The 12005-nt window shown below is 28.2% G+C and overlaps 1 protein-coding gene across 1 annotated transcript; it reads right to left on the reverse strand.

Annotated features, from left to right (window-relative positions):
* Positions 1-8634: 8634 nt before the first annotated feature.
* On the reverse strand, positions 8635-9657 carry LOC102581258 (glycine-rich cell wall structural protein 1.8-like). Its single transcript, XM_006361128.2, has one exon. It carries the CDS (start codon positions 9643-9645, stop codon positions 8881-8883), a length of 765 nt encoding a protein of 254 aa, XP_006361190.1. The 5' UTR covers positions 9646-9657; the 3' UTR covers positions 8635-8880.
* Between the last annotated feature and the right edge of the window lie 2348 nt (positions 9658-12005).

Raw genomic sequence — 12005 nt, forward strand, 5'->3', positions numbered from 1 at the left:
TACCTAAAAAATTTAAACAAAAACAAATTAAGATAAAGAAATAATACAAAAGAGCAAAAATAAGTTTTTTATTTAAAAAAGTAAGAAGAATAACAAAGATCCAGCCCATATATATTGAGATGGGTTAGATTCTAGCTCTAAATTTGAGCCGGAAACCGAAGCAAAAATTCAACAAAAATAATGCAATACACGAGACTAGAAATTGGGTCTCTTGGGCAACTTTGAACCCCCTTATATCGAAAAATCGAAAAATCGAATCGAATCGAACTAATTCGGTTCTTCGGTTTCGGTTCTTTAATTTTTCGATTCGGTGTCGGTGTTATTTTTTCGAAAGTTTGGTTTTTTGGTTCGGTGTTCGATGTAAGGCAGTGCACCGAAGAATCGAACTTTTATTTTTAAAAAAATAAAAATTAATTAATTTTATATATATGGGCATTCTCTTAACTAAAAATTAAAATTTTTAGTAACAATTAAATCATTCATGAACAAATCAATGTAACAACAAATGTACAATTCAATAGTTAACTTCAAATATTAATTTTCAAGAGAAACTCAAACATATTTCTACCAATGTACATTATGTAAAGGAACAGTCTTCGTACTTGTTTTTCTTGAGAAATAGTTGGAAGCACAATGCTCTTGATAAAGACAAATATAGTCTTTTAGTTAGCACAATAAGTGTTCCACTGTGATACACATAAATTTCTAAGTATCTTACATTTTATACTTATTTTATTTTTCATTCACACCGAAAAATCGATTTAAAAACACCGAACTAAACCGAACCGAAGTAGAAAAAATCGAACCAAATCAAATTAGTTTGGTTTAATATACGGTGCACACTTTTCTAAAACCAAACACCGAAGAATCGAACCGAAGAACTGAACGCCCACCCCTAATTGAACTAAGCTTCTCATATGTTATTGGGGGGTTCATTATAGTATATAAACATAATACTGAAATTTGACCTTGTATATGCCGTGTAATTTTTTGATGAAATGAACCCCTCACCTCCACGTAGGCCCGCCCCTCCAGATAGCTGGTCCACAGACACAATGCTTGCATTACTGGTAAGCCACTGACCAGATACCTGATCACTTAGACCTTCTATTATGCTGAAGGTAGAGCCTGCAAACTTATTAAATGACTTTTAAGTCAAAAAATAAAAAGTAGGGGGAGACTCACTTTTGTTTTTGACTTACTTTAAGTCATTTTAAATTTACTTTAAGTCATTTTTGACCTTGTCAAATACTTTTTAATTTATTTTATGTCATTTTTGATTTATTTTTTATATTTATCAAATCCTTCCAGAAGTCAAAAACAGACATAAAAATAGATTTGACCAACTTTACCTCTTAATCTAAAGGGTGTTTGAATAATCTAAATCCCCATTTTGAACCCTAAAATTGTATCCGTCGATCCAATCTTTTCATGGATTCAACAAATTCAAACAGAGACAACAATATAAGAAAGTAAAATAACCAATATAAACCTTAAGCATGTTTTTATTGTATAACCATGTATCATATGTACAAATGTTATTGTTTTACACACATGAGCTTCTAAGCATCAAGAATAGTAACAATAGTCTCATTAACTTCATACACTCCGTTTTCAGGCTCACTAATTGAAAATTTGATAGCAGTCATCCCAGCATGTTATCCTTCGTACACTAGGAATACTAGACGATTTTTGAATTTATCTATGATATAGCTTGTAGTCGAGATGAAAACCCGATAACCCTATCACTTTTCTGCAATTACCCATCTATTATGTAATTTGAATTTGAGGCATAACTCAAGTTAAAATACCTAGCTTTTTATCCAGTTTTACCAATATTTTCTTAAAATCCCAAAATTCCCCAGTAACATCAAATTTTAGTACAACTTACTATTTCTTTATTTTGCCATTGGATTCATGGACCAACCAATATGGTTCATTTTTTAAAATGAGATCGCATTTATATGGATTAAATATCTTTATTAGGTTAGCTATATTGAGTTTACCTTAAATTCATTTTTCATTATCAAATTTTCTTATAAATAGAAAAGAAGCCAAAAGCTACTTTATATATATGACTATTTCTACGGTATGCCCCTTTAAAGGGAACAATTATAAGATATTGTGTTTAAGATTCTAATTTACAATATAAAATATATTCTTTTTTATTTACAAAACTATGTTTTTAATTATAAATATGAAAATTTTTAAAAAAATACACGTTTTTTTCTGTTAGTGTGCTTATTTTTTTGGAACTCATAACAAGATCTCTTTTTTTCTCTCTCCATCATTCATCTCAATTACAAGAATGTTCTCTCTCTTATTACTCTCTCATCTCTTCCATTGTTAGTATCTAAGGTAAAAACCTCCATTTTTTATAATATCTTTGGTTCTTTTCTATTCTTGCTTTTTTTTTCTTTTTAAAAATCACCTCTAATTCAAGAACAAAAAATGTTTTTGTTTATTGTTTTTTACTATGAAAAATTCTATGAATTCTACTTCTAGAAAGGACCTTAAGTCAAGGTTTCAACGCAATATTAACAGCCTCATCATATGTTCTAAATTACATTTTGAGTTGAATGCATTTACTCAATTTCCCATAAGTGGATATGAAAGAGCAATTCATGCCATCAATAGTGAAATTTCTTTCTCTGTTACAACTAATTCGCCAAAAAAAAGGTAAGGAGAAAGATGTTAGTGCAAATTCTATCATTATTACCTTCAAATCGGCAAAAAAAGGGAAGCTAAGGAGAAAAAATTACAACTGCTAATTCAAAGAAGATTCGTATTATTATAGTGAATATGATTTGTATCATGTGGTCCATAAATTATAGAAATAATTTTTAAACACAAAAATATTTTAGTATATACACTTTGGTGGCCGATTTGGTACCATTGTTGATGATATGTTATGTTATTTGAAATAGTGATATGTATTAAGGAATATACTTTGGTGGTTGATCTGGTACAATAGTTGGTGATTTGTTGGTTTTTAAATGTGATATGTTTTAGTGTATATATTTTGATGGATGATATAATTGAAATTTTGGTAATCTATTGATTTAAATTTGATGGATGGTGTGGCTAATTTTTTGGCGATATGTTGATTTAGAACTATAAAAGAAAATATATTTATAATTGATGGTACGGTTGATTTTAGTTATATGTTTCAACCCTACAATGCATAAAACCATCATCTAATCAAGTATATACAAACTTTTTAGTATCGTCAAATTAATTTACATGGTGCACAATGTGTTGTAACCTTTATGTCAAGTTCAAATTTTTAATAACTATAACAACTAAAAATAATTGGTGAATTTGTTGGTTAAAAAATAATGGTGATTTGTTGATTTAAAGTTGCAATATTTTATAGTGTATATATTTTGATATATGGTATGACTAATATTTTTGGTGATATGTTGACTTAGAACTATAAAAGATGTTGATTTATAATTAATGGTAAAAATTTTTAGTTATATGTTACAACCCTATAATACATAACACTATAATCTAATCAAATATATATATCAATTTTTTAGTATCATCAAATTAATTTACATGGTGTACAATATGATTTAACTTCGGTGTCGAGTTCAAATTAATCTAATTAAATTTTACCCTAATGAAAGAATTACATCAAATTATAATCAAATAAATTTTAAAAAATAAATACATGCATTGATGATAAATTTAATTTTTTGTTATATGTTCCAATCTTTATTGGTGCAAAAAATGATTTAAACAAAAAAATGAAAGGAGAGAAATAAAAAATAAAAAATTTTGGAAAATAAAACGGGGTAAAAGTTGGTATAAAAAAAAAGAGAAAGAGAAAGAGACGAGTGAAGAGAGAGAAAAAGAGAAGGAAAGAAAAAAATTCACAAAAAAAGGGTGGCGAGAAAAATAGAATTCATTTGTTCAATATTTTAGGAAGAAAATTAGAAAAAGAAGAAAAATCACGAATTACAATAAAATGAGAGGAAACTAAGGAATACAATATTATTTAATATAGGAAGTTGTTGTATTCTAATTTTCGATTTATTTTTTATTTGCCTTGTTTTGTAAAAATTCTATTGTTATATAGGTGAAAAGTTAAACTATTGTTATATAGGGGTTATTTAGATATTAAATGGTATATTTAAGTTTTTAACCTTTTTGAAACTGTGATTTTATTAGGGCTATTTTTTTAACACATTTTGCTATTGAGCTGCACCATTTAATTAATTGTTTTAGGGTATTTAATGTGTATTATTTATCCATAATCTATAGTATTTCTCTTGTATATATTATAAGTTTTTAGTGAATGGTGTATAATTGACTCCCTTTAATATTGTGTAGCTTTGTCCATGCGCACACATATAAGTAGTTAGTATCATTTTTTCTCTTACATTTATTGTTTCTAGTATAATATTTTTATTAGATATAAAGCTTTTAAGTTGACAATAAATATTTAATAGTAATATTATTACTTATACTAGAAGGAGTTAATAAGATGTTAATCATATGTTTGCTTTATATTACTTTGGATTTTATTATAAGAAATTTTGTTTATCAATATAAAGATTTGGTTAGCTTAATTCAAATTCTAAAATATACCATTAAAAAAAGACAATCTTTCTTTCCTTCCTTTTTTCTATAACCTTCTATATTTTCTAATTAAGCAATAAATAAAATCATAGATCCACTATTTAAAATTTTTGAAAGTCCCAATAATTTAGGGGCCTAGAAAAGGTGAATGCTTAAAAGAAAAAATAATAATAAGAAAAAAAGAAGATCATCTAACATAGTAATTTTAGAGAAATATTTTCTAAAAATATCTCCAATGTAAAAGTGACTTTAATGACTCGTGAACCAAAATGTTGTAGAGAGGCAAATCATATATATATAATATAAAAAGGAGAAACATAGATAAGGTGTCGTGTCACCTCTCTATGGCCTCCATTTGTATTTATTTTTTTTCTCTTTTTTTTTTGCTTTTTAAAAAAAAACTAATTATTGTATTGTAAAAATAAATTACTAAATTTATTACAAATAAATATTTTATTAATGAAGGAACATTTACAATAAAAACTCTTCATATTCTTTTTAATTCAAATTAATTATTGTATGGTAAAAGTAAATTACTTAATTTATTACAAATATATAAAGGAGAAACATAGATAAGGTGATGTGACACCTCTCTATGGCATCCATTTGCATTTTTTTTTTATATTTTTTTTTTTGCTTTTTAAAAAAAAACTAATTATTGTATTGTAAAAATAAATTTCTAAATTTATTATAAATAAATATTTTATTAATGAAGGAACATTTACAATAAAAACTTTTCATATTCTTTTTTTTATTTGTTTGTCTCACTTATATAAAGAAGAAACATAATTTATCTTTTTTCTCTTTTTTGACTTTTTTTTAATTCAAATTAATTGTTGTATTGTAAAAGTAAATTACTTAATTTATTACAAATAAATATTTATTAATGGAAGAACATTTACAACAAAAACTCTCCACATTCTTTTTTTTATTTGTTTGTCTCACTTCTTATCATGAAATGATAATAATTTTTTTTATATTTTAAGTATTTTTCTCTTTATTTTTTAATTTATTCACAAGGAGTTATTACCCATGACTTATCCCTCTTTAATTTTACTTTTAATAATATTCATAACTTTCATAATTTTTATGTCCATAACCTCCAAACTTAAATTTGTAAGTTTATGATGTCTTATGGTATTCCTCTATTTTGCTATAAATTCATATTAGTGTATGAAGATTCACATTCAAAATTATCCTTTCTCTTCTTCATCATATTGGTTTGGTTTGTACCAAAAAAGAAGTACATGAAGGTAAGAAATATTTTTATTCTCAAGTATTTTTTTTTCATTTCCTCTATTTTGTCTATATAAATTCATATTTGATTTGTGAATGAAACTAACATGTAACAAAAATATAATACATGAAGTTAATAAAATTTCATTCTCAAGTCCTTATTTTTTTCATTTCCTCAATTTTAATTTGTCTATATAAATTCATATTTACTTTCACGAAGATTCACATACAAAATTATAATTTCTCTTCTTCATCATATTTATTTGTGAATTAACTAACATGTAACAAAAAAGAAGTACACAAAGGTAAAATATATTTCATTCTCAAGTCTTTATTTTTATTTTTATGTACTTAGACATGCTTTCTTAATATTTTATTTCTGTTTGTATTATCATTCATCAAGCAAGTATGATTAAAAAAAATGTCTTTGTAATTCTTAACAATGTGTTGTAAGTATGCAATTATTCTTTCTAATAGTCAGTTTTCCGGATATAATATAGTTTGATAATAATATTTGTTAGATTTCAAGAAATGATTATTATGTAGTATTGTTAGTACTATTGAAAAATAATATACAAATATATTACATATAATTTAAATTTCTTTCTTTTGATATAATTATTTTTAATTAGTATATGATATTTTATTTATTCATTTTTATTCAATTGATTGCATATGATGAAGAGTTTTACATATGGAGCAAAATATGGTGGCGGATCTACTTGCAAATGAAGATGATAGAAGGGAAAAAAATGAAGTATAATTAGAGATTATTTTTGCTAGATTTTTTTTTTTACTTTGATTTGTATTAGTAACTTAGTTACTTTGCTAGAATTTTTTAAATTTTGGTTTGTATAAATAATTTAGCTAAATGTATTGTCAATGCTATTCATTTGATCCTTTACTACTCTACTTTTTCTTTGTTATGAAGCACAATTAATATAATTATCCTATTTCAACAAAAAAAAAAATTATGATGATTAGGAGTTTCATTTTTATTATACTTGCAAAAAATTAAAGTAATTGAAAAATAAAATATTAGTTCATGATGCCATTTGCGTATGTAACAATATGTTTCTGTCACCATTCTTTTTTGTTGTTTGAAATGTATTTATAATTTTTATGCAGTCACCAATTATTATTATTATTTTGTTCTTTTTTTTTGTATATCTACCTCTTATTTTACAAATAAAATCAATGCATAAGTGTTAATACATTTAATGTCTAATAAAATTATACATTTGAATTATTTATAACTCATGTCTCTTCATCTTACTTGTAACTTCTAATATTAAATATTATTCATAACTTTTGTAAGTTTCATTTTTCATAATTCTTATAAATATTTTAATTAATGTTTAAAAAATTATAATAAACAAATGTAATAATAAAGACATAACAAATTATTATTATTTTTACTAAGAGTTTGTATAGAAAATTAGTACTCCTACAAAAGATAAAGGAAATTAAAACATATAAAATAATTTCAGCGTAATACAATATATTGTTAATTTCAAATATTACCTCTTATTCCATTTACTCCACCACGATGAATATTTTGTTCTACTATATACATATGAATAGTTTGCACTTAAAAAAAACAATATATTTTATATGTTTAAAAAAATGAAAAAATGTATGATATCACAGATGAAGAGAAATATCAATATTATCTTATATATTCGATACTAACTTTAATATAAATATTACATATAAATAATTCATATAGCCGCGCGAAGCGTGAATTATTTCACTAGTAGCTATATATATATGGAGATACACCTAATGACAATGAAAATGAGTGATTTTAATTTTTTGGCCTTTGTTTGTCTCATACGCAAATTTTCTAGTTCAAAAATTATAACTCGTTAAACTTGAATTTTTATCCATGACACAAGCAAGGTTAAATTTCAAGACAATCCACCTCCAAGGACATTATATTCTTGTAAATCATATATATATAAAGGAGCCTTAAATTTTACCAAGCCCTTGGACAGAATTACCAAAATTAACTTGTTAGGTTGGATAGAATTTGTGCTGCTACGTTACAAAATATTAGGGGAAAATTAGGTGAAACGGTCAATTTTGGAATCACTTATGAACATTTAATCACCATTTGGTATATAACTAAGAAATAACAAATTTTCAAAATGCACATAAAATTAAAACAAAAATATTCTAGCGCTAAAACACAAAAACTCCAGCATGCAGCGATGAAATTTGAAATATGTTGAAAGATAGAAGTTGTCACTTGTAAAACCACAAACTCAATTAAGGACATAATCCTTGAGTTTTTAGCCATAGAACGACGGACTCAACAACTCTTTGCTTCAGTTCTCACTTTGACAATAAAAATCATGAAATCAAGGACTTTTTTTCTTCTTCAGTTTGAACTGTAAGACGGAATGCTTCATGTGTTCTTAACTGTCCAAGACGAGCATTATTCTTGGACACTCTGCTAGCTTTTAATCCTCCTAAAATTGTATTTGACCACATGCATTTGGGCCAACATGAATTCTTGTAAGCCGGGGTCCCATGGTGTTTGAATTTACTTATTTTACGTGATTTTTGACTTTTAAGCTGTTTTTTATTCTTCAAAAGTGTTTGGGGTAACACAAGGCTGAAAAAAAAAAAAGTATCGACAGTACATCTACATGGTAAGCAAATTCTTTTATCTTCTTCTATTAAATATTTTTTTCTCGTGGATCTAGTTCTTTTCTTCCTTTGTATGTTTTATGATGAATAGTTCCCTTGTGCTTGCAAAGGTTACTTTGCCCAAGATATATATATATATCATTGCTAGTTATTGCATGCATGCAACTTATAGATTGAAAATATATATTTGCCAACCATTTCAATACAAGCAATCATATCTTAATGTTGCTTTTAAAGGAAACGACATTACACTTAAAAGATTGCAGGTCTTTACTGCAATGCTTTTTTCTTCGAATATATATATATAACATCTTCCTACCACAATTTCATTACATTATTTTTTAATAGTGTAGGTAAGAAGATGGAAACTTTTAGATTGCAAATGGTGATTAGAATGACCACTCAAGGAGCGTAACCACCACCGTGTCCACCACCTTCACCACCTCCAGCACCTCCTCCGTAACCACCAGCATGTTCTCCACCGGCATAGGCTCCACCACCACCGGCCCCACTACCACCGCCGCCACCATATGCTCCTCCATGTGCTCCTCCGGCACCACCACCAGCTCCTCCTCCACTACCATATCCACCACCTGAGGCTCCTCCTTCTCCTCCAGCATAAGCACTACCACCACCTCCTCCATGTCCACCTCCACCACCATATCCACCCCCTGGTGCCCCACCAGCACCATAGCCGCCGCCAGTACCTCCTCCTGAACCTCCAGCATATGCACCACCACCATGTGCTCCACCTCCAGCAACTGCACTACCACCACCACCACCACTACCTCCACCACCTCCAGCAGCATATCCACCATCTGCTGACCCTGCACCACCATATCCACTACCACCGCCTTCACCACCTCCAGCAGCATATCCACCATCATGTCCTCCGCCAGCATGAGCACCTCCAGCTCCACTTCCACCACCACCTCCTCCAGCATATCCACCACCAGCATGGCCACCTCCAGCTCCACTTCCACTACCAGCTCCTCCAGCATATCCACCATCGTGTCCTCCACCTGCATAACCACCACCTCCACCGGAACCTCCTCCACCACCATAAGCGCCTGCCTCACCATAAGTGAGGAGGGTTCTAGCGGCTGAACATATTCCTATACCTAATAAGAGAAAGAAAACAATGTTAACAATTTTAAGCTTCGCCATGGGAATTTGTAGTTGAATGAGTATTGCATGATATTGGAGGCTATTTATAGATGTGGAAACGCGTCTATGTGCACAAAGCACATGCAAAACAACAAAAAGGAAGCTCCTTTTGGCCCTACAAAGTGGTCCATTTCAACATCCACTCTCACACTACTCACATCATCATTTCAATTAGCTAGTGTGTTTCTGCTGTCCGCCATTTTCTTAATGTGTACACAACACATATTTCGTATATCCTTACTAATTTGTTAGCCGGCCAGAGTTATGCAAGTATAGTATATATTGATGTAGAGATAAGTTATGAGGGAATCAATATACTATTTTATATAAGGATTAGTTATTCATATACTTTCTTATGTTTCAATTTATGCGACACTTTTTATTTTTTGAGAGCCCAACAGTTTAAGTTTGACCGAAAATTTACGCATGAAATCTTCAAATTTTTTTTGAAATAAAATTTATATATTTGTAAACTATGTAAAAATTACTATAATCACAATAATTGACAATTAAAAAAATTAAAAGATATATGAAAAATTTACGGTCAAAGATAGACTTGTTTGAATCTCGAAATCTGACATGTGTCACATAAATTGAGACGGAGGGAGCATTAGTTATTTCATATTCTATCCTTAATAAAATAATATATAGATTTCATCATAACTTCTACATATATAAATTATGCGGGTTCTCTAAATTTTAAACCAAACATCATATTAATTTTAAACATAAATAATTTTATCTCATAACTAATTATTAAACATGATATTACTTATGCAGAATTTAATATCTCCATAACTCACCTTCCCTATCTACCAAACGACCTCTTAGTATTTTTTTTAAATTTTATATACATCTTGTTGGAAGTCCAACACACTTTCATGACATTCCGCCAAATTCTGATTACTTATATAATTCTAGCTCCACTTAATTAAATGGAGTACGTAATTAATTTTAGTGTCACGTTTTCTAATATTTAATTAGATAATGGTGATGCATTAGTGAATTGGGCGGATTAAGAGTAGAGTTCTTAATTCGACCGGGCCATGCTAATTGTCTAGCTTTTATATGGATTTAAAGAACTTTTATAGTACGGCTATAATGCGTTTTAACATAGTGTATACAGCAAGTTAGATACATCACTTTTCAAGTTATTAGTCTCACACTCTCACTTGGTATGAATAAATTAATTATATAAAATTTATCTTCAGATGACTTGATCATATCTTAGAAAAAATCTTTTATATTGTAAATTAAACTTCTATACCCTAATTATCGTACGTCTGAAAGAAATTACTTATTAAACAGGGGAAATTACTTAAGTTAATTTGTTGTTTAATTGCAATGAAAGGTATTATTTTATTTACGAGGGCCATGACTAACTAGTTAACACCTTCACGAGATTGAAATAAAATCTGCATACATTCTATTTTCTTCAAATTTTACTTGTGAGATATTTTATTAGGTATGTTGTTATTGTAATTAAATGACCAATCAAGAAGAGGCTAGATTAGCTTGATTCAGAGAACACATACACTACTAAAACTCACTATTTTTCCACTGAAAAATGTTTAATTGCTATTTTCACAAATATTTTGATTCAATCGATGAGAAAAAGAAAAAATAGCAGTATTTTAAAGCGAAAAAATTAGAATTTTTTTAAATATTTGAGTAAGAATATATTTCCCACCGTGCATTTTCCCAATGAGCTAATTCAATATAAATAAAAAAAGAATGAAAAAATCATATTTCATAACATAATAATTTTTAAAATTAATTTGCAGCGAAAAGACCTCTAATTCTAGTAATATTGTAACATTTTAGATTGTAGAAGCTGTGATCCAATAATGACTGACAATGTGGGAAGGCAATTATTAAATTAACTTGGTTAATCTGATTGTTATTAACACTGATATATATGATTGAAAGTTCCATTATGAGAATATAAACAAATAAATAGTAGTACTGGAATGATAATTATTACTCCACCAATACAAGTTGAGCATTTTGAATATGTCTATAATATCATTGGACTTGGATGATTAGCCCACTATTTCCTGCTCTATGATTTCCAACTACCATTACAATAAAAATAATTTTTAGCTAAAGAATAATAAATTCTTTATCGATATTAGTTAATTATCATTAGATTTAATGTCATTATAGGTTTTAGTGATATTTATAAAAGTGCTAATTGCCGCTGAAAATACATATTTGACGATAATTATATTATTGTCATTAAAGATTATTTTTGTTGCAATGTACATAACACACTATTTTAATAATATATATGTTAGGTCCAGCTTAATTAATGAACAAGTTGCTTCCCCCCCCCCCCCCCCCCCCCCCCCCCCCCCCCC

Source organism: Solanum tuberosum, unplaced genomic scaffold (assembly GCF_000226075.1).
Source record: "Solanum tuberosum cultivar DM 1-3 516 R44 unplaced genomic scaffold, SolTub_3.0 scf00346, whole genome shotgun sequence".
NCBI classification, from domain to species: Eukaryota; Viridiplantae; Streptophyta; class Magnoliopsida; order Solanales; family Solanaceae; genus Solanum; species Solanum tuberosum.